General features: G+C 32.4%; 1 protein-coding gene across 1 annotated transcript; it reads right to left on the bottom strand.

The window, feature by feature from the left end:
* Positions 1-336: 336 nt before the first annotated feature.
* Positions 337-12,323, bottom strand: LOC134709531 (uncharacterized). Its single transcript, XM_063569689.1, has 9 exons — positions 12,231-12,323; positions 11,398-11,525; positions 10,483-10,603; positions 9,261-9,333; positions 8,362-8,379; positions 6,982-7,161; positions 5,123-5,292; positions 1,961-2,072; positions 337-847 (listed from the first exon to the last, which is right to left on the bottom strand). Exons 1-9 carry the CDS (start codon positions 12,240-12,242, stop codon positions 714-716), a joined length of 948 nt encoding a protein of 315 aa, XP_063425759.1. The 5' UTR covers positions 12,243-12,323; the 3' UTR covers positions 337-713.
* Between the last annotated feature and the right edge of the window lie 10,799 nt (positions 12,324-23,122).

Genomic DNA, 23,122 nt, shown 5'->3' with positions numbered 1-23,122 from the left:
TACCTGCTATTTAATTTATGCTTAAACAAATTGTTATTTTTATTTAGCATTTGATTTCAGAATATTTTATATTATATAACATTATTCAAAATAAATATAATTGTATTTGGCAAAAACTTTCGGATCTGTTGTTCCTCAATGGTCTTCAAATTTGTACTTTTTTTGAAATATTAACGGTTTCAAGCGCCCCTGGTGAGTATTTTTGTTGACGAATGTGTGCCTGGCGTACACAATCATAAACCTGGTAACTTTGATGAGTTTATTTATCATTTGAATCCCAGTCAACATATATACATATACACAACATATATACATATACGACTAGGAAATACATACTTCAGAGAACACAAAGTTCAAAAAGGTCGAAATAATATTTCTATTGAAAATCCTGGGTAAAATCTCGTTTATCCACTAAAGGAAATGACTGATGACAACGCCTATCTATATGACGTACTCAATCCCAGTTATAAATATTCTATAGAATGTTTCGCTAATATTCCTCCATCTTTTTTCTACTTCGTATCTTGTCTATTCATTTCTTCTTGTTTTATAAGGAAATTATAAGATATAAAAACACTTCACATGTGATGTAGACTATAACCATTTTTTTTTATGTTTGATAAAGTAAGGAACCAAGTGTTGCCTAAACTTATCCAGATTGAATTTTAAACAATGAACTTGTACTGTACAATGTGAAACATTTGTCACCCAAGTTAGTTGCCAATAAAAGTATGATTGGTAATATCAAATTTGCAGTCATTGTTTAGATCTCCACATTGTTGCTGAACTTCTTCACATGAAACATGTTTGAGCCGTATACCTCTTCTGGTCCATGACAAATATTTCCCTAATAAAACAAAATAATATAACATAATTGAAATAATTTTTTTTATACCCAGTAGAAATATTCTTTACAATTATTGAAGATAACCGATGAGGCAACTTAACAAGTAATACAAGGGGGAGGGGGCTTAAAAAGTAATACAAGGGCGGGGCTTAAAAACCTGAAATCCCGAGGGTCCCAAATTTAAAAAAATAAATAAATCCAGACATTCCGAAATTCAAAAAAGGAAATCCCGGAACCCTAATGAGTCAATCCCGAATTTCCGAGCTTAAAATCGCACGATCCCGACGTCCCGAAAAAGGTCCCCCCTCAGTAATTAATTGTTTTTACGAGTTTATATCCCAAGATTAAAAGAAATCTTCCAAAGATCGAACTTTGAAGAGTGCTAAAAGTATGTTTGTATGATTTTTTTGACAATTTAACAAATATTCTCAATATAAAAATGTTATTCACACCTATATATTGACAATGAATGACTAGAATAGACTCGTAGGCTGATTTGCTTACTTAACTACTATATATATATATATATATGTTGCATGGATCTCTCATTCAGTGAATATGTTTGTGAAATTCATATTGGTTAATGAGAAAACATGATATAGGTTACTAGTCCAAAGCATTTTTTTCCATGTGGAAAAGATGACTGGCCTCTAAAACGATTTGGGAATATCAATATGGTCAGTGCATGTCTTCTTCCAACCGGCAGTGAAGTTTTTGTCATATTTAGGGGTTTGTTTAAATGTGCGGGATGTACAAGTATGCAACTACGTTTGGATAGAATGGGGACGTAAAAGCCAATGACTCGTGTAGAGAGATTGCCACGCTTATTGCACGTTAAAACCTTTGGAACAACCATTTGTGAAGTCCGTAGGTGGCCTGTTGTAATGCTTTCTGTTCCTATTTAATATAGTTTACAATCATTTTCTAGTGGCAGTCTTAATTTCCATAAATTCCATTGCGGACGGCATCTATTACAGGACCTACTTATTGTTTGATAGTTATTTGTTCTCGTCCTGAACATGCATGGAATGTTTGCCTCTGGACGTTGAGCAACAAACAATCTTTTAAAAATGGCTGTTGATCAAAAATGAAATGAAAAGACTAAATGTATACCTTCATAAGCCAACGATTCAAACATTTCTTTTCCATTAGGAGTTTTTTTAAGTATAAAAAATCTCGAATCTGCTTTTTCTAAATCGACATCTCTGTCAGAATGCGGAAATTCCTAAAATATATATTTATTTTTATAAACAAATATTGACCACAATGTCATTTAAGAGTTACAGAAAAATGGAGAATATCACAGTAAAAAGTAAAACTTGAAAATAATTGGTTTGCTTAATAGTTATGTGCTTTTCATGTCGGGGATTTTTATACCATACTGTACGGTATAGGGTTGTTGAATCCCGTACGATGATTAAAAGTTGACATTTGCAGATAGTTTTCTTGTTTGGCAATTATATACCACATCTCCTTATTTTTATAACAAATTTCAGAAAATAACAGATATTAGCGATCAGTACATAAAAATTGTGATATAACTCTATAATAAAAAGGATTGATAATTAACAAATCAAAGCTCATGCAAAACAAAAATATAGCTTTGAAGAATACTCGCAGTTACTAAAAGCAAACTCGATGCACTCTCAACCTGTTTTTTTTAAAATCATTTAGTCCCTATGAAAGTTTATTTGTTTGTTATAGTTTTACTAAAATAAAATAAAAAGCACATGCAGTTTCTTCTATAAAGCTATAAATATGATTATTGGTATGCAATTTACCGCTTTCCAACTAAAATGGTTTTACTCCGGGAGTTCGCCAGTTTTTTTCTCATTATTTACTTACTAAAAGTAAATAATTCAATTTACTTGCATTCATCTAACAAACTGCAAAATGTGTTTCTTTTTTATGCATGGATTAAAAAAAGATACCAGTGCGTAAATCGAAGGATAGACAATTTGCCTTTGAAATATTTGCATATCAAATAAAAAATGCAAAGCTTCTCAGTCTCAAAATAACAAGCTTTTCATAACACTAGTATATGGGGGGGGGGGGGGGGGGGCAAGGGGGTCCCAATAACAGCAAAACAGCAAATTGATTTGGCTCATAACAGATAACAAGGAATTAAAATGTACAAAAACAGATATAACAGTAAATGAAATATTTCAAAGGCCTTATTTGAACATTTTTTTATCAGGTTTTTGATTGTACCAAGTGTACTAGTAAGTAGAATACATAGTTTAGTAGGGAAACAATGGCTTGAAACGATATTTTTTTTTTAATGAGTTATGGCAGCTTTGGACGCAAGTACATGATTGAAACTTTCATTGTACAATGCATTTGGTTCTGGTTTGAAAAGAATCACAGAGCTGGGTCTATGTACCATATTATATAAAAGGTTAAGTGGTTGTTAGGACCTAGTCCTTAATTGATATCCTTTTCAGATATTCCTGGCCATATGTTTTCCTTTTTGTCATATAAAGTTTAACGGAACCCAAAACAGTTTTTTTTATGATCAAAAGACAGTTTCCACAGATAAATTTTGAAATAATTGTGTACATTTTTCCGTTACCATTTAGAGTCTAGGGTTTATTTTTTTTTAATTTTTTTTGATATCTTTGCATGAATTTTTGTAAGAAGCCTTTGTTTATTGAAAGATAAAACCTGAATCAAATTTTGATTTATTCTTGAGTCTCTTACCAATATATAAAATGGTACCAAGTGAGCAATATGGTTTCTCTGCAGTTTCCGGTTAAGGTGGCTCAGGCCTAATCGAAGTTTCTATCAGAAGTGCCATATTTTTTGTTATTTTATTCCTTACAGAAAATAAATCAAATTGGTCGAAAAAAATAGGAGCTCACAGACCATTTAAGCTCACAATTTTACTTTTAATCTTGGATTTGGAAATACCACGGAAAACAAGGTCTAGATCTTTAATAGAATGTGCAAATTTTTAGAGTATTAGGTAATTCATTTGTAAGAACTTCCACTTCGATATAGAAAATTCCATGTTTTATCATATTTATGGTTGCATTTTACAAAAAACAGAAAATTATTGTTTGATTATTTTGTTTTCAACTTTGCCAAATAAGGGGAGGCAACTCAAATGCAAGGGCAGATAGAATGAGTTACGAATTTACCTATTTTATAATGTAACAAGAAAACGGGTCCAGTGACCCCCTTGTTTCTTTTTCTTAACTGAAAGAATAATATTAAAGTCATCTTCTCATGTGTTATCTCAAAATTCTATTGTGTAGATTGCGTTTTATTGCAGAAAATTAGGGTTTTCATGCTCTATTATACACAATTTGTCAATTTTGAACCACTGTGTAGCATGAAAATAAGTCCGGTGACCCATTCTTTTTATTATTATTTTTTAAAAAGCATGATATAAACTACATTTTGGCAAATTATTAAAAAGTTCTATGGATTATAATTTAGACACCCCATCTAACTTAAGAATTGTCTTAATTTAATATGTTGGTAGGGGAAAAAAGGAACATTATTCTCATACAAAAAATAAGATAATTCTAAATACACATGCATAAAAAAATGGAATTTATTACATAGGATAATCCTAAGATATACTTGAATTGTCCTGGACCTCACTTCTGTGATGGGTATATGTTAATGGAATTCTTCTCAGAATACGGGAAAAAACATATCAGTAGTGTTAGAACCCAATGTCCAATGATCTTCAATTTATACCGAATATTGACTGTCAAAAAAAATGCTAACATTCCAATTTTCAATTACAGTTAACAGCAAACACATTATAACAATAACAGATAACAAAAAAACTAAAAGCCCAATAACAGCTAACAAAGAATAAGACAATAACAGCTAACAGCAAATATATTTTCAAAATAACAGATAACAAAGAATTAAATTGCCCCATAACAGCATAACAGTTAAACCCCTTGCCCCCCCCCCCCCCCGTATATATTGATAGGTAATTATTTTAAATGAACAAAAAGAGCAAATAACATATATAGGTCAATGTGCTTGTTTTCGATATATATTTGCCATTGAAATTTTGGCGGGAAAATGTTCTCTCTTGATTTTTCATAGCTTTATCATTGACAAGTTAAAGTTCTCAAAAACTATTAAAAAATAACAAAGATTTTATAAGACTTTTACAGATGGCTTATAATTATGCATTTTTTTTTAAGTCATCCAAATGAATAAAACCGGAGAATGGCCGAAAATCTGCAAAAAATGCCAAAACATGACAAGCAAACATCCTTGAGGCTAATTTGATTAAGCTATATTTACCTCTGCGTGTACGTCTTTTTCATTCTTGACTGTGATATATAGTCCTTTCTCGGGGTTTCCCTCCTCTGCAGGCCTCTTGACGGCACGTATAATACATACATACGTGTTATTCAGGTGATTTTGTCCTCCACTTAAAACTAAATAATTTTGACAGGCGAAGGTAAAGCCACCTATAAAACATTGTGAAATCAGAACAGAGAGCATTGGAATTGATTTCAAATACTTTTAGTATGGATGATATCTTAAAGCAACACTTTTTAAATTAATATGCATGTTCTATTGTTACGACCTGCTCTATAATGTATTGTCTACTAAGGGGACGACCATTTGATATTCTGGGGGGGGGCCAGGAGGATTTGTTTTTGATCGGTTATTTATTTTTGTAAACTGAGAGGACAGATTATTCATTTTCTTCACTATTGAAGCAAGATTTTTCATTTTCATTAAAGCAAGGAACTGATTATTCATTTTCACAACTATATTTATGATATTCGAAAACATACAATTTCAAAAATATTTGTTAATTATGAATAATACATGTACAGTCAAGTTATTGTGTATCATTTAATCAAAATTAATCATTATCCCCTGCAAAAATTTTAAGATTCAAGATTTTATTCATAACCTCAGACACATACTTGTGTACAAGAGGACAATATATACAAACATATTAAGATAATACATATAACGAGACAGGACAAACGAAACACAAATACATAATATATTATAAAAGACAATTGGTATAATTAGATTAAGTATATTATATTTTTCTTTCGAAAAGAATCATTTATATACCCAAGGAATTGTATATTTAAATATATAATTTCCTTGATATACCCAACCAATATACATGTATTGCATACATACAATGTACCTAGTATTTAAGTTTGGTTCTACGTAGCCTTTTTCAAAGTATTGTCCAACATATTTCGCCGAGCGAAGCGAGGCAAAAATTTTTTTGAAGGGTTTTGGAACCGCTGAAGGCCCAAGAAGCTTAAGACCTGCTGAGTTATTTATTTTCCATACATTCCAAGTCAGGTCATTTATTTTCAAACTACCAAAGAACAAACCATTTATTTTTGCAATTATCAAGGCTGAGTTATTTATTTTCAAAATCCTCCTGCCCCCCCCCCCCCCCCCCCCAGAATATCAAATGGTCGTCCCCTAAATACAGTTTGTAATTTATATATTGTCAACTGAATGCACCCTGGTCTCAAGTTGAGATTAATTGGCAGTGTTCGAAGTATGCAAGGAATTTATAAATATATAATTATAATTATATATTTAACACATTTGTCTGACAACAAAGATGAAATAGAAACGGGAACGTGTCAGAGAGACGACAACCTTATAACTGAGCAGAAATAAACGAAGGCCACCAATTATTGGTTTTCAACACAGCGAGAAAATCCAACCCAAAGAGGGTGGTCATCTCTGCTTGTCGCTAAAAAGTAATGTATGATGGTTCAGCGAAATAGACGCCCCACTTAACTCCAAAACATACAAATTAATACAAATTTACTAAAATCAGTATCAGTTTGACAGCAAAATAAGTTAGCTACCTATTGAATTAGACTATTTACCGGATTTGTTATAACACGAGCAACACGACGGGTGCCACATGTGGAGCAGAATCTGCTTACCCTTCCGGAGAACCTGAGATTACCCCTAGTTTTTGGTGGGGTTCGTGTTGCTTATCCTTTAGTTTTCTATGTTGTGTCATGTGTACTTTTATTTGTCTGTTTGTCCTTTTTATTTTTAGCCATGGCGTTGCCAGTTTTTTTTTCGATTTATGAGTTTGAATGTCCCTCTGGTATCTATCGTCCCTCTTTTAGCTCTGATTTATTGACTTTACGTACCTCTGTCTTTGACATCAGGTGGTAATGACTCCATGACTAGTTTGTTTTCAGCTGTACATTTAACATATTTTGTACTACTTTCGGATATATAACAGTCATATGAATGTATGTATTTGACATTGTATACATATGGTTGAAAACTCAGGAATAAATGTTTAATGACGTATCTAAAATTGAAACCTGAAATTGAACAGAAATATTAGCTATAGTAAGATTCTCGGCAGTTGTTTTTAAATTGGACCGTTTGTTATATACTAATTCCTGTACCAAACATTATAATAATCTAGATGTGTTTTTAAAACAAAACTTTCCCGTCTGCTGTTATGACATAAATCATTCTTCTGTGGTAAGAAGGTCATACGAAATCAAGCGAAATGCAAATTCGATCTGTAACTATATACTTAATAACACTTATGTATAAACTAAAGTACTAGCTCATAGTATATAGTCATATAAAGACGGTAAAACAAGAGGGACAATCAGTGGCGTTGTAACGGAATAGAATCGTTAGAAATGACACTCCCTATTTGGAAATTGTCGTGTTCTCTTTTAAATTAACCTTTGCAACAAATCCTTAAGAGATCTGTTATTGCAGATTGCATGTGGTTGGGCATGAAATCTTTATATTTTAAATTTGATTGAAAGCCGTTTGAGTGAAGGTTTTTTCAACTAAAAATTGTTAATACATTATCCGTTTTAACATAAGTTATACAACTCAAAGAGTAAGATACTTATAGGTTTCATAACGAGTGAGAATTAGATATCGCTTGATATCAACTCGAGTTATTTAATTTCAATATAATAATAAACGAGCCTGTGGCGAGTTTGTTATTACTATTTAAATTAAATAAAGAGAGTTGATATCAAACGATATCTAATTCTCCCGAGTTGTGAAACCTATTTCTCTTATGGTAAACATGCTTTTTGTGCTTAATAAAAAAAATCCGCGAAACGTCGACCCAGTCGCTTGAACATAACTGCATTGTGACGTCATATGTCCTGTTCGTCGTCAATCTTCAACATAAGACTTTTTTAAACATTTTGTACGCTTCAGAATGTAATAATATTTGAATAAGAATATATAATAAGGTGAAAAGTGTGCGTATTTTCTATATTATTGAAGAAATCGCTTATCTCCGTTGCAATGGAGGAAATGTACATCATTGTGACCTTTAACTGTCAACAATGACCTAAAGAATAGCCAATGAAAATGCCGCAATATCGTTTCAGGAGGTTTCGTTGGCCAATCAAATTAACGCATTTTTCGTATCACTTTTTCGTATCACACTCCGGACAGTGTGATACGAGAATTATCTATTCATGCGAGAAATAGATAACAGGCCCCAACCATAAGAGAAAATTATATACATCAATACGAACCTGCATCTATGTCAATATCTGTAATTAAAAAAAACACTTTCAGTATAATACCTTTCCGTCTGCGTCTTCTCTTTAACAATTCGTTTCCTTCACACATATTTTTTTACTTAATTTAATATACGCTCACATCCTTGTCATGAGACTGATACTTTTTTGGTCGCTATGTGAAGATCAGTTTTTTATTTGTTTTTTGTGTAGTGTTTTATAATTATTTAATGTCTTTTCGTCGTTTTCTTTTTCGCAAGTCTTTTTATTGAAATTGTTATTTTTAATTCTACTTTGGTATTTTCTTTATCTAATGCCTCGTTCACACGGGCATTTAATTTGAATAAAATTTGAATCGAATGCGAATCGAATTCGCTAATCGCGTTCACACACTCTTCTTTTTTAATTCGAATTGATTCGAATTGGCTAATTCGAATTATCTAATTCGCATTAGAAATACACTTTTGTGAATATGAATTAAAAGTTAACGTCGTTTGAACAGTAAGGAAAATTTGACGCGCATTGTAATTCGAATTAGAATTGACGTTAGGGCGTAAAACGTTTCGAATACGAATTAAACTAATTCGAATTAGTTAATGCGAATCGAATTCGAATTACGTTATAAGTTAGTTGAACTGGAAATTATATATTACGTAGTCAAAAACATTAAACCATTTCATTTTGTTATACATACAATATTTGATCAAGAATGTTTACTAAAATTAAAAATAAAACAATACATTTTTTTGCTGTTAGATTATGTCTCTTAGAATATGGACTAATACAATTGAGAAAGGAAATGGGGAATGCGTCAAAGCGACAACAACCCGACCATCAAGCAGACAACAGCAGAATAAGTTTGAATTCTGATACTATATCGTGTTTTAAGTGCACATAAAATATATCATACTTGCCTGTAGGTGGGTATACCAATAGCTTAATTTCAATCATTCTTAAATCTCCGTCATGTTCTTCCCTATCTATAATCTACATATTAAACAATAAGTTTATATACAAATATGTCCAGAACAGCTCGTATAAATCAGCAGTTTTATACATGAAAAGAAATGTTGGATATACCGCAATGCGACTCCAGTCCAACAACACAAACATTTTAGCTGCAGAACAAACGATAAATATGTATTATATGAACATGGGCCTATAAACATGTATACTAGAAATGGCCTGGCCTGTATTTGGCTATTTACTATCGATTCCAAGTTTACTTTATAATATATTAGTGACCAAATGGGAGAGTAAACTTGATGGTAAATTTCAATACTAGTAGCTAATTCTAGTATATATATTTATGTTCATATGATACAGAAAAAAATGAAAATGTTATTTATGGAGAACTGTCCCAAAGTACTCAAAAATGAAAATCGCCACTGTCTGGTCAATAAAGAGAAAATATATAGCAAATCGTGACGATGTTTCTTGCTAGGGCAGGAACACTAAAAGGGACCGTATTAAACTATTTGGATGTGAATGTGATATTTTTAATTCAATGTTAATTCATAAAAGTATGTAGATTGTAATATAGGGTTATTGCATGAATATTGGGAAATATTGTCCCGAGTAGAATTTTATATTGCACGAGCTTGCGAGTGCAATATATGTTCTACGAGGGTCAATATTCACCAATATTCATGCAATAACCCTTCTATTGTATAGCAATATAATATTTGAAACTAAAAATTGGTTTAAACTAAGATTTAAACATTGATGACGTCATTAATTTTGAAGATTTATTGCACTAGTGCAATATTAGAATTTATTGCATGCTAACTTTTGGTTACGTTCTGTGGGGAATATTATATTGTTATACAATAACATGTGTTATCAACTGCCAAAATCTTTATATTTTAGAGTTATCTCCCCTAAACTATAAATTTGCTATCTGAACTTTTGGGAACATAAACCGGATGTGCTTAACTAACCTAATTATAACATCATTGGATATACTTACCAAATTTTAAAATTTTACAACAAAACTTTAAATTGAAGATTTTACTTAAACTTAAAAACCATTACAATTGAATGTTCATTGAGGGCACGATTGTAAACCTTTATTTTATCTACTAGTGAATATGCAAATAATAGAGAGAGAGAGGGACAGATTTTGAATTTACTTACCAAGGTTATACATCTGTCTTCCTCGGAAAAATCTAACACTTCTTTTAACATTTCAACAATATTAACATGATCAAAATGGCTTATTGACTGTCCATTTAAAGCAATGAGTCGGTCATCGTCTCTAAAATGTAGAAAAAACATAATACACAGTCTAGTATTTGTTTATACGGACAACACCATGTGTAACGGAAGTAAGACAGGGGTTAAGTGACCACAAATGTATACGTAAAGATAAAAGTACAATAATATTAATAGACACACACGTTTGAGCCTTTAGAAAGATATGGGCTGCTTCGTTCTATCATAATTTAAAGAAATGTGTGTGCATGTGGTATCGAAAAACAAAACAAAACATTCACAAATAGACACGACTCTGGAGGTGATCCTAGATTGGCAGACGTTAAAAATTCAGATAATGCAATTTTATAAATATTGTATAGGAACATGATTGTTTAGCAAAACAAATTCTGCATATTGTAGATTAACAAAGCAAACAAATACGTATTAATAATTGATATTTCAATATTAAATTTCAGTGTGCAATTTATGCATAAAATGAACAAAAAATAATGACAGTTGATCGGACCTGGAATATACATAGTTAATTTTACATAATTTGATGTCTTATCCTGAAACGAGAAAAGTCTGTAATTCATTATCTCAGTTAAGCCAATAGCTGTTGATGTATCTCTACTGCATAATAGAGCAACTAACCAGAACACACATGGGATAAGTTATTAATTCAAGATGGCGTGTATTTCGACTGAAGCTAATAGCTCCGCACCGTGATGCGAAACAACTATTTCTTTTTAAATTTTTATATATAACAACCCACACCTCATTCGAAGATTGACAATTGGATAATATATATAATAAATACGAATAAGCATAAGTGATATTATAATTGAGCATTACTTGAAGTTTTCCTCGTCATCGTTCAATATGTTGGGCTTTCTTATAAAATGTTCTCCATTTGTAGAAAATATACTGAATAGATGTGCGTCTGTGTCCATTGATCTACTCCGAAACAGAACTTTCGATTCCTAGACAAAAAAGAAAAGAGTTTCATTTTCATAACATCGTTGAGAACCGCAATATTTATGTTGATAATAAATAATGAATCATTTACCTTGTTAAAACTAGGTTGTCATCGGCTATCCATAACAGTGATTTAACGCTCACCCAGTTTGTCAGAAGCCTCAGTTCCAGTTGGGATTTAGACAGAACAAAAGAATAAAGCACATGCAGTTGTACGAGAAGAAAATATAGAAAGTTTCGGTATTCAACATTAAAATCAACACACAAGGTTATGTCCTATACTATTTATTCGTAATACACAAATTTGACCCAGGCGTTGAGAACCTTTGGCGACCAAATCTGAAACCTATGGTGGCCGGTTAAGGCCATTTCGCGTTTTCGCCTTTCATATTCTATAGATCGAAAATGCGAAAGCACGAAGTCGAAAACGCGAAGTCGAAAACTTAGCTTGTGGGATTATTTCACAACTGTCTATACGCGAAAAAAAGTCCAAGTATTGGCGTTTTCTTTAACTTATAGTCACAATTCAAGTGTGTTCATGAGTCGTGATTTAAAATAAGATACTGAATCATCACGAGTAATAATGATTGAACATACAGAAACGTCTGACATTTTACATATCATTATTTTTTTCTCATTTTTTTTGGATGCAAATTAAATCAAATTAATGAATTATGTCTCACTATAAGTACAATATAATAATAAATTACCTGTTTTTCCATATTAAGTAAATAAATGTATAACTGATATTATGTAAATACTCCTTCTTTTAGTGTACTTGTTATATGTAAACTATATTTATATATCAATTCAAGGAAAAGATTTCTGGGAAGTTGATGTTTTGAAACACCGTGAAGCAACAGTTAATCAAGGAAACTACCGTAAGGGAAGTTGTTTGCTATACTCCGATCATTTTCGTTAAATCTACATAACATTATAAGGTAATTGCGTACCTGCACTACAATAGTTTCCGCGTTAAGCGTGATGAAGTTACTCTTATAAATGAAAGTACACACTATACTAATATACTAGGCAAAAAAGAAACGTTACCTGCTTATAAGATATTTTTTTTTTAAACAAAAAATTGATAACAAAAATTTAATGGAATAGTTAAAAGAGGGACGAAAGATACCAAATGGACAGTCAAACTCGTAAATCTAAAACAAACTGACAACGCCATGGCTAAAAATGAAAAAGACAAACAGAAAACAATAGTACACATGACACAACATAGAAAACTAAAGAATAAACAACACGAACCCCACCAAAAACTAGGGGTGATCTCAGGTGCTCCGGAAGGGTAAGCAGATCCTGCTCCACATGCGGTACCCGTCGTGTTGCTTATGTGATTCCAAATCCGGTAAATAGTCTAATTCGGTAGGTCAAATTCATGAAAAGGAAGGGGATTGTAGTGACGACGTAAGGAACATATCCGATATCATTTGTGAAACGGTTATTCCATAACGGTCAACCAACTCGTGATGACGTCCGTAAAATTTACGAAGGGATGATTTCAACTTCACCATTTGGAACTCTTGGTTTAATAGCTTCCTTGTGAGCAGTAACCCTCTATCAAGAAAATCATGATAGGAAATGCAAGCACGGGAATATCGTATCAATTGGGAAATATATACCCCGTATGCAGGTGCTGCTTGAATGTTGCTACTTAGAAATGGAAAGTTCACAATTGGAAAGCTGAAATCATCTCTTTTGTCGTAAAGTTTTGTCTTCAACCGACCCTCATTGTCAATTTCTAGATGTAAGTCAAGATATGAAGCCGACTTAACTGTATCTGTAGTATCCTTTATCTCCAATTCGATGGGATAGATGCGATCCACATAGTCACCAAATTTTGAATTGTTTAGTGAAAGAACGTCATCTATATAGCGGAAAGTAGAGTTAAAAGATATTGCTAACTTCTTATCTTTCTTCCTAAGAAGTTCCTGCATGAAGTCAGCCTCATAATAATAAAGAAACAAGTCAGCAAGTAGAGGGGCACAGTTTGTTCCCATTGGGATGCCGACAGTCTGTTGAAAAACACGTCCTCCGAACGTAATAAATATGTTGTCCATCAAGAAATCAAGCATCTTGATAATATCGGTTTCAGAGAATTTTTTGTTTGAATCAGAATGATTCTTTACAAAGTAGGATTTATTCCTCCCTAAGACAAGATACTTGTATCTACGTTGGCCATTCTTTTTTATGAAGCAAAGTAATACCAACTCTTTTAATTTGTCTTTTAGTTTGGAATGTGGAATACTTGTGTAAAGAGTAGAAAAGTCAAATGTTTTAATACTGTTACAAGATGAAAGAGAGTTAGATTGTATGTACTCTAAAAGATCTTTGGAATTTTTAAGTATCCACATCTGATTCACGCCGCCTCTAGAATAGGCAGTTTCACAATAACTTTGAAGCCCGTCTTTGATTGCTGATAAAATTGATGTTAATAATTTAGAAAGGGGTTTCGTGGAGCACTTGGAAGACCCAGCAATATACCGTTGCTTGTAAGGACACTTATGTAGTTTAGGTATCCAATACAGCGATGGAAGATCCAGTTCTTCATCTTTAGTTGAAATACCAAAGGAACAAAGACCTATGATTATCCAGGATTTCCTCTTTGGTAAGTGTCGTGAGGGTATATGTTGGGTTTCCAAGTGAATTGTCTATACCTAATTCGTTTATCAAGCAATTAACGTAATGACTTTTACAGACAAAAACGATATTATTTGAGGCTTTGTCTGCGGGGACAACAACATATTTATCATGGAGGTCAGATAGGTGTTTAGCAACATTTGGATCTTTGAAGATTGACGTAGCATGGGCATTGATGGACCCATTCAGTTTCTTAATTCTGATTTGTATAAACGACCTCACTGCCTTAATCCATTCGGATAGAGTGTCTACGTCTTCCTTCTCGCGCTTAGCCCATTGCCTGGCATAATCCTCGACTGAATCCATCAAAATTTTAAAGTTGTATTTCCAATTGATGGATTTAGGCTCACGATATTTCGGACCTTTCGATAACACGTTTCGTAGAGAAGTGTTATTAACAATGTTTAGGTCACCGGTAATAACGTGGCCAGCAGGATTATATGTAAATTGGGAACTGGCACAAGTGCAATCAGGAGGTTTAGACTTGAAGTCGTCAATATCGAGATCCTGCAAAACGCGTTTGTAATTGAAAACTTTAGTTGCAATAGGTTTGGTATAAGTATAATAAATTATTGGTACAGACTGGTCTTTGAAATAAGGAGGTATTTTCGATTGAACTAATTTAAAATGAAGGATATTGCCTAGGTTGACGCCATCGAGACCTTTGTTGGCAAAGGAAATATTTAAAAAGGATCTTTTCTCTTTTTTATCTCTTCCAATGCGAATTGGCTTGTAAAGTCTGTGACTAGCAATATCCGAAATTATAGCTTGTAGTTTGTATTGGTTTGAATGAGGGTTTGTAACAGTGGATTCCAAACATAAATTGAACAGAGAATGAAGTTTTGAAAGAGGTAATGAATAAAGTTTCGTGCGAATGTGATGAATACCTAATGGTTTTTGTATGCATGGCAGCAAGTCATTAAAAGAGACATCATGCAGAGAGGGTGATGTATAATGACGATGGCCATGACTACGTCTACGTCGAGGAGTCGAGTTGAAAATATTCATCACATTCACCGAGTTACACGAAGGACTAGATAGAATACCTATACCATCAATTTTGTCATTGCAGCCATACGGTGTTGCAGTTCCCAATTGTCTAATCCAGTAGTCTTCTTTTTGTCTACGGAGAACCGTTGAAAGATTAGGATTGTTCGAGCTATGGTATATTTTTTCGATAATTCGAACTGTCATAAAAACGATGGAATGATCGGCTGATTGAAATGCTGGTATAGAATGTCGTTAGCATTGAGGTTAATGTCTGATCTATGACCGCACATACGTTTGTTTTAGCTTTCCTTTCGTTTCACTGACGTATACCAGTCCGCAAAGGTTGCACTCTAATCCGTAGACGACATTTATCGATTTACAATTCAGATCATCGTAACTTCTGGTAAAATATGACTTCTTGGTCAAATTGCTAGTGAATTCAGCATCTGTAATTAAAATAGCACAAGTTTTGCAGCCTTTGGTCTCACATTTTGAAATGCGACAGTGTTGTACTGTGTCATCAAAAACCAAAATGTCTTTAAGGAGAACTGAACAAGGCTGTATATGTGTAATATTGCTGTTGTCACTAGGACGATGATCTGAGTGGGTCGTGTTTGGGATATTTGTCATGTCTGGTGATGAGGGGGCACCTGCCGTATCAGACGACACCGTGTCCATAGTGACGTCTGTTTCGGACCTTTTTATACTGGGCGACGTCCGAGCCAGTTTCCTGTTAGTTCTTCGTGAGTTCATGCAATTGTAGTTTTTGCTACTGGGCGGATGATGTCCTCGGGGACAAAATGTCCACCAGCAGAGACATCGACCCAGTGGTAATAAAAGAGGGACGAAAGATACCAAAGGGACAGTCAAACTCGTAAATCTAAAACAAACTGACAACGCCATGGCTAAAAATGAAAAAGACAAACAGAAAACAATAGTACACATGACACAACATAGAAAACTAAAGAATAAACAACACGAACCCCACCAAAAACTAGGGGTGATCTCAGGTGCTCCGGAAGGGTAAGCAGATCCTGCTCCACATGCGGCACCCGTCATGTTGCTTATGTGATTACAAATCCGGTAAATAGTCTAATTCGGTAGGTCAAATTCATGAAAAGGAAGGGGATTGTAGTTACGACGTAAGGAACATATCCGATATCATTTGTGAAACGGTTATTCCATAACGGTCAACCAACTCGTGATGGCGTCCGTAAAATTTACGAAGGGATGATTTCAACTTCACCATTTGGAACTCTTGGTTTAATAGCTTCCTTGTGAGCAGTAACCCTCTATCAAGAAAATCATGATAGGAAATGCAAGCACGGGAATATCGTATCAATTGGGAGATATATACCCCGTATACAGGTGCTGCTGGAATGTTGCTACTTAGAAATGGAAAGTTCACAATTGGAAAGCTGAAATCATCTCTTTTGTCGTAAAGTTTTGTCTTCAACCGACCCTCATTGTCAATTTCTAGATGTAAGTCAAGATATGAAGCCGACTTAACTGTATCTGTAGTATCCTAGCTAACATGATTTTGAAGAGATCAATAACAAGTTTTCTTTAAAATATTAAAGAACTGCATAGTTATTCATCCGAAGCACCTAAATTACCTTTTACCTCTTGCTGTTCATAGAAATATTTTGTTTATGGTATTTTTGTGTTTTGTATGATATTTCTTTGAGTTCTTTTTTATGGTTGCATTTTGTGCGCCTGAATAATATGAAAGTTCGACGTATGACGTCATTCGATAAATGCAGTCACGTCCTAATGACCGTGTCTTTGAGGAAAAACATTTCTTAAGAAGCCTCATGCACATGTAGTTGAAATCACTACTGTCATAAAGAAGAAAGGAGTAGGGGCAATAAGGCCCTTACTTGGCCCAAATATTACTGCAAATTTAAAAGTTATCATACATACGTCACGGTACCCAACTTGCACCTATTTTGACAGTTTTTTCAACTACGTTTTTTTATGATCAAGCCAAACATTTCCATTTTGTGTTTATTTTTTAGCCGTATCCTTCTTTATTATATAGGTACACCAATTTGATTTTCAATTCAATTTGAATCATAGAAAAATTGGTCTGAACTAACCTCCAAACCATCAATGATTCTGTAATGAGGAGTACCCAAATTGCATCCATGCTTAAATTTGCATCGTCAAAAGTCGAGTAACAAAGCTTTTGTTTATTTTTTTTTCAAATATTTTGAACAATTGGATATTTGTCCATGCTTCCTCTTTTTTTTTTTTTAAAGAAATGGATACTTAAAACATATTGTACTTGCTAATTTTAAAAAGATGACGTTTTGATGACATTTTGCTTTTTCAGTAAACACTTCATCTGTTGATAAATACTGTTAACGTTTTGTGTATATATCTAAATATATTTACCTATGTTGAAAGACGTGCATACTATCGGATCATACAAATACAACTTGTATAGTCTCTAGGAAATCTTGTAAGATTTTCACAGCTATTTTTGCTAAATAGGTGCAATTTGGGTACTCGTTGCAATTTGGGTACCGTTACGTTAAGTTTAAATAACTGTAAACTTGACTAAGGTACAAGGTATTCAGAAAAACAAAACAATTTTGGACATTGAACAAGTTACCATGGCAACAAATCATGACTTAATTTGCATATTTTGTAAAATTTCATGATTTTGCTTGTTTTTCATCAAACTTTAAGTGTATTTTAAATTGAAAAAGTATGTGCGCACTCAAAAAACAACTTTATATTTGGTGAGATTTTGTCAATAGGTATAATAAAGCTTCTGTTAAATTATTTTGTTTTTTGGTTTCTTTCGATGTTTTCACAACGGAAATACAGATAGAAAATTACAAAAACTCTGCATTTTTCATCGTTTTTGTTAAAACAGTACATATTATGACTTAATTGTGACGTAAACCTTAATGTTTTCCATTTTTATTTCTTGACCCTATGCATTTCTCAACATTATATTCCAATTTGAAAAAAATATCAAACTTATTTTCTTGGGCCAAAGCCAGGCCTTAAAGTTTGGATGTGATAAATCCTATATGAGTGAGATAAAATGAGAACAAATTTGAGCGATACGGATTAAATATATATTCAAAACACCTGTATTTACATTTGTACTTCTAAATATATGATAAAAACAATTATCAAGCCTACCTATGAATGGAAAGGAAGTTATTGAAGCTATCATATTTAATAGTATTAATGATGGAGTAATATTGATTAATATATCAAAATCTTAATATCAAAGATTAAGTTAATCTGAACTTAACTGATCTTTCATTTTTATAAACTAAATAAATCAACCTGTAGAGGAGCGAACGAGTACAAAGGCGTATCGTATCGTCTTATTAACACAGTAATCGTGTGTAAAGTGCAGATTTTTGTACAGATAATTAACAAAGAATTTAGGGAAGTAATAGTAGAAATTCCGTTTGAAAGAGTTGTGATGAATGTGTACTTTTGTTGTACAAATGAATTGAAATACAAAACCGGATCATAGGCATAGGTTTTATTGCAAACTATACAACAAAGAAGCACCAAAAACAATATACATCCACGCTAATTTTTTTATGTATAAATTGTAGACAATCGTATCTTGTTTATTTTTATAATATGAAAGGATGTTTTTATTTATTATTCTTTTTGAGTAAACACATTTTTTTGTTCATTTTGATGGATCGACGTTTCTGTAAAAGATTAGGTCTGTTCTAAGTTTTAAATAGCTTTTTGATAATCTGACAAAACAATTTGTAATGTGAAAATACAGACAATATAGACACGATATAAACTCTGAAACATAAATGTGAATGATAAAAGATCATGATGAAATATAATTAATGCGAAAAAGGAAAAGTTATAAACAGCGCAATAATAAAAAGTTGCATTTATTTTTCATTTTTCATTATTACAAATTGTTGTATCATATCATGTGCATTAATTCCAAAAAAATCTTTCGCAGTTACATGGTATCAAAGATTTTCAAAATTCAAATTTGCAATAGTATATGAACATATTGAATGAGGAATTTTCTATTGTATGAAGTGTTGAGAAATTAGACCAATGAAGAGTGTCTTGCAATATCTCTTACGTTGTTTTCTTTATCTTAGAATTGAGGTACTACATGTAGCATTGAAATGTGTTAAATTATACACGATTGTGTAATGAGCTGAGAGAACAGGTACTTTATCGAGTAAACAGTTGTTCAAAATATCAAAATATGGCTACCATAAACCTGTAAAATAGGACAATTTTGATGGTATTGACAATAAAACCATCAGAGTATTACCAACAAAACACCATTTGGTACAGCACTATATGTATGATCAAAGCATAATAAAGAGATATACGTGTTAAGTAGAAAAAACAAAGTTACAACCAAGAATTTATTTTCTCGATCATTTTGAATTTTCCCCGGAGTTAAGTATATTTGTGATTTTTACTTTTTTATAACATTTTTGATATATTACTCGCTGTCTTGCCTTATGAATTATATAATCATCACTTACATTGCGACAGTATCAGTATTATGAAACAATGTGTATACCATGATCTTCTCAAAACGGAAAGTGTCACGTTTTTGTTTTAATTTGTTTACGTGTATGATTTAGTTTCTGTCTTATTTACAATCGACGTTGCTTCTTATTATTCTTATTTCATTGTAGTTAAAAATGTCAAATTCAAAGGTGCTTTTACCTGTCATATTCGTCATGGACGTTTCACAAACCAATTTTTGAAAGTAGATAATATTGGCAGACTGTTGAAGAACAAATATTGCATAGCTAATTCAAATACAAGTAAGTTGACTGTGTGTTTAGACAAATTATGCAGTAAGCCTTATATTCGGTTTAAAAACTTTGACTTGTCTGCATTCCCTTAGCATATGGCATTTGAATTGATGATAGACAATTATTGCGACACCATTAAAGTACAGAATTCTTAATTTGGCCAAAAAAATACTGCAAATATAAAAGTAATCATACATATTCTAAAGTAACTGAAAACTTGCCTTAGGTTCAAGCTATTCAAAAAGAAAAAAAAATTGACAGGGAACAAGTAACCATGGCAACAAATCATGACTTGATTTGCATGTTTCGTAAAATTTAGGGATTTTCCTTGTTTTTCATCAAGAGTATATTTTTTATGTGATGAGAATATGTCAATAGTTATAATAAAACTTCTGTTAAATCATTTTGTTGTTTCTTGGCTGCGCACGCTGTTTCCACAACGAATATAAAGATAGAAAACTGCATACATTCTGAATTTTTCATTTTTTTTGGGGTGAAAACAGTACATATTATGACATAATTGTGACGTCATTAGATACAAATCTTAATGTTTTTCATTAATATTTCTAGGCCCTATGCATTTCTAAACATTATGTGCCAATTTGAAATTGTTATCTAACATTTTATTTGCTTTGACCAAACCAGGCCTTAATGCCCCTACTTAAAAGTCTTATAATTGATTTAATTATTCAGACACATATAACATTTCAATCAATGTTATCATACTATTATGGCTTGTCCCCTTTCTGTGTGTTCATTGTCATTTTATTAATCTTTTTCAGCGTTTTATACATTTCTTGGTAAATGGTAATTGCCTTATTGTTGAATCATTAGATATTTGAAATGGTTGCAAATTTTCCATTGGATAAACATATCTTATCATGCAAAAGGAGATGTTTATTCATGTTCGAAACACATGTTGTCGTCGCATCTTTTAACATTTGAGAAATGTTTGATCGCAATCAAGCAAAACATACACTCTGATATTTATATGGCATGTTTTAAGGTTATCTGATCGTATTCTTAATATTTATTTATATGATTCAAACAATTATTTCTTACAGTCCAATGATATTTCAACATTCAAATACATTTTTATTTCAGGTAATTTTAAATGGTACATGTTCTGTTCTGGAATCTTAAAGAAACAGAAAGAAGTACGGACTGTTTACTTCTGTGCTATCGGCTCTAATTCGGACATGAACAGATTTTTAACTGCAAAAGACAAGGATAGATTGATGATGTCTGTAGGTTCTGTATTTTCTGACATTCTCAAATATAACTAATAAAAATTCCAAAACATTACGAATATAGTCTTTTTGTCAAATCCGTATTTCACCCTGTGATTAGAGACATATTGTTTTTATTTATCTTAATAAATTTATGAAATTGGAATATTAATCAATTATTGCTGCCACTAAAAGAGGGACGAAATATACCAGAGGGACAGTTACACTCATTAACTTTCTAAGCAATATATAAATTGTATAGTCACTTCAAAGCTTTTGAATACAACAGTCTGTAATTTGTTGTACTTTTTTTTTAGGCGACACCCCTTTCTAAACATGTAACGAATACAATTTTCAACAACAACAAAGTAAACTTGGCAGAACCAAGATATTTCATTTACACCAAAACGGACACAGGGAAATCAGAATTTGAATCGGCAGCTTTTTTAGGTGGGACCAATTATTTTTCAATCATTTCTTTTTATTAATTGACTTAATCATTCCCGCAATGCATTTCGATCGCCACTAACAAATGTAAATCATTCGTTCAAAGAAGACATTTCGCAGTACAACAGGTCGTATACAGGTTCTGTATGAAATAAGAAGATCAGGTATGTCTGCCACTGAGGCAAATGTCCAGAAGAATTCATAACTACAAATACATGTTTATCCAAACTAAATTATCATCAGTACGCTTCCAAATGACTTATTTGAAAGATACCATAAACTAAAAAGTAACATGGCTCTAAAATATTGTGTGAAGCCTTTCATGTAGAATAAAAAGGCTAATACAGCAGTCTGCCAGCTGATAAAAGTTTAAGAGAAATTATGTAGAATAGATTAACATAGATTTTTTTCACCAAATCAGGGTCACAGAAGGGAGAAAAAAATCACACATTTTGTCCATAATGCTAATGCAAAGACAGTTCAAAAGATTATATATTTATGAGATACCTTGGCAGGGAAATATGTTTCACTGCATACCAACACAGATCGAAAAATCAAACTTAAAGAAATACGCACAAGATAAGTTATTTTAATAATAAAGACACCATAAATGTATGACATTCATATCAATTAACAAGAAATAGTTTTATTCATTTAGGTAGATTGTTTACTTCTGATGGTGAAAGAGTTTGTCTCAAGTCTTATAAAAGATTAGACAAATATAACATGACTGATGATGATTTTAATTTTGATATAATTCGTTTTGAAAGAAACTAATGTAGATTTCCAGTAATAAAGATCTATGTATGAACTAAACACATTATTTAAAAACCAGTTGTTGGCATGACACGGGTTATGTTCTTCTCATATATGTTATGATGGTATGATAATAAACCCCTCACGGGAAGGATTATGCCTCATATTCATATGATGAAGAAATAATCTTTCAATCAGTTTAATGAAAGTCTGGAGCTAGCATGTCAGTTAATTGCTAGTAGTCCGATGTTATATATGTATTATTGTCATTTTGTTTATTTTCTTTGGTTACATCTTTTGACATCAGACTCGGACTTCTCTTGAACTGAATTGTAATGTGCGTATTCTTATGCGTTTACTTTTCTTTATTGGCTAGAGGTGTGGGGCAGGGTTGAGATTTCATGAACAATTTCTCTGACCTTTGGCAGTCTTGTATTATTTTTAACCTTAGTTTCTTGTGTACAATTTGGAGTTTAGTATGGCGTTCATTGTCACTGAACTAGAATATATATTGGTTTAGGGGCCAGCTGAAGGATGCCTCCGGATGCGGTTGTTGTCTCTTTGACACGTTCCCCATTTCACTTCTCAATTTTATTATACAGATGAAATTGTTGCGATGCAATTTACGATAAACGGTATTTTGACGTTATTATAATTTTTAAACTTTTAAAAAAATATTTGTAACATCGTCGTTTCAATGGGCCATTCCAGTTAATTTCTGACAGGTGGGGATGGATG

Source organism: Mytilus trossulus, chromosome 3, assembly GCF_036588685.1.
Source record: "Mytilus trossulus isolate FHL-02 chromosome 3, PNRI_Mtr1.1.1.hap1, whole genome shotgun sequence".
NCBI classification, from domain to species: domain Eukaryota; kingdom Metazoa; phylum Mollusca; class Bivalvia; order Mytilida; family Mytilidae; genus Mytilus; species Mytilus trossulus.
The sequence above is the reverse complement of the archived record's forward strand: the minus strand, read 5'-3'. Positions and strand labels throughout refer to the sequence as shown.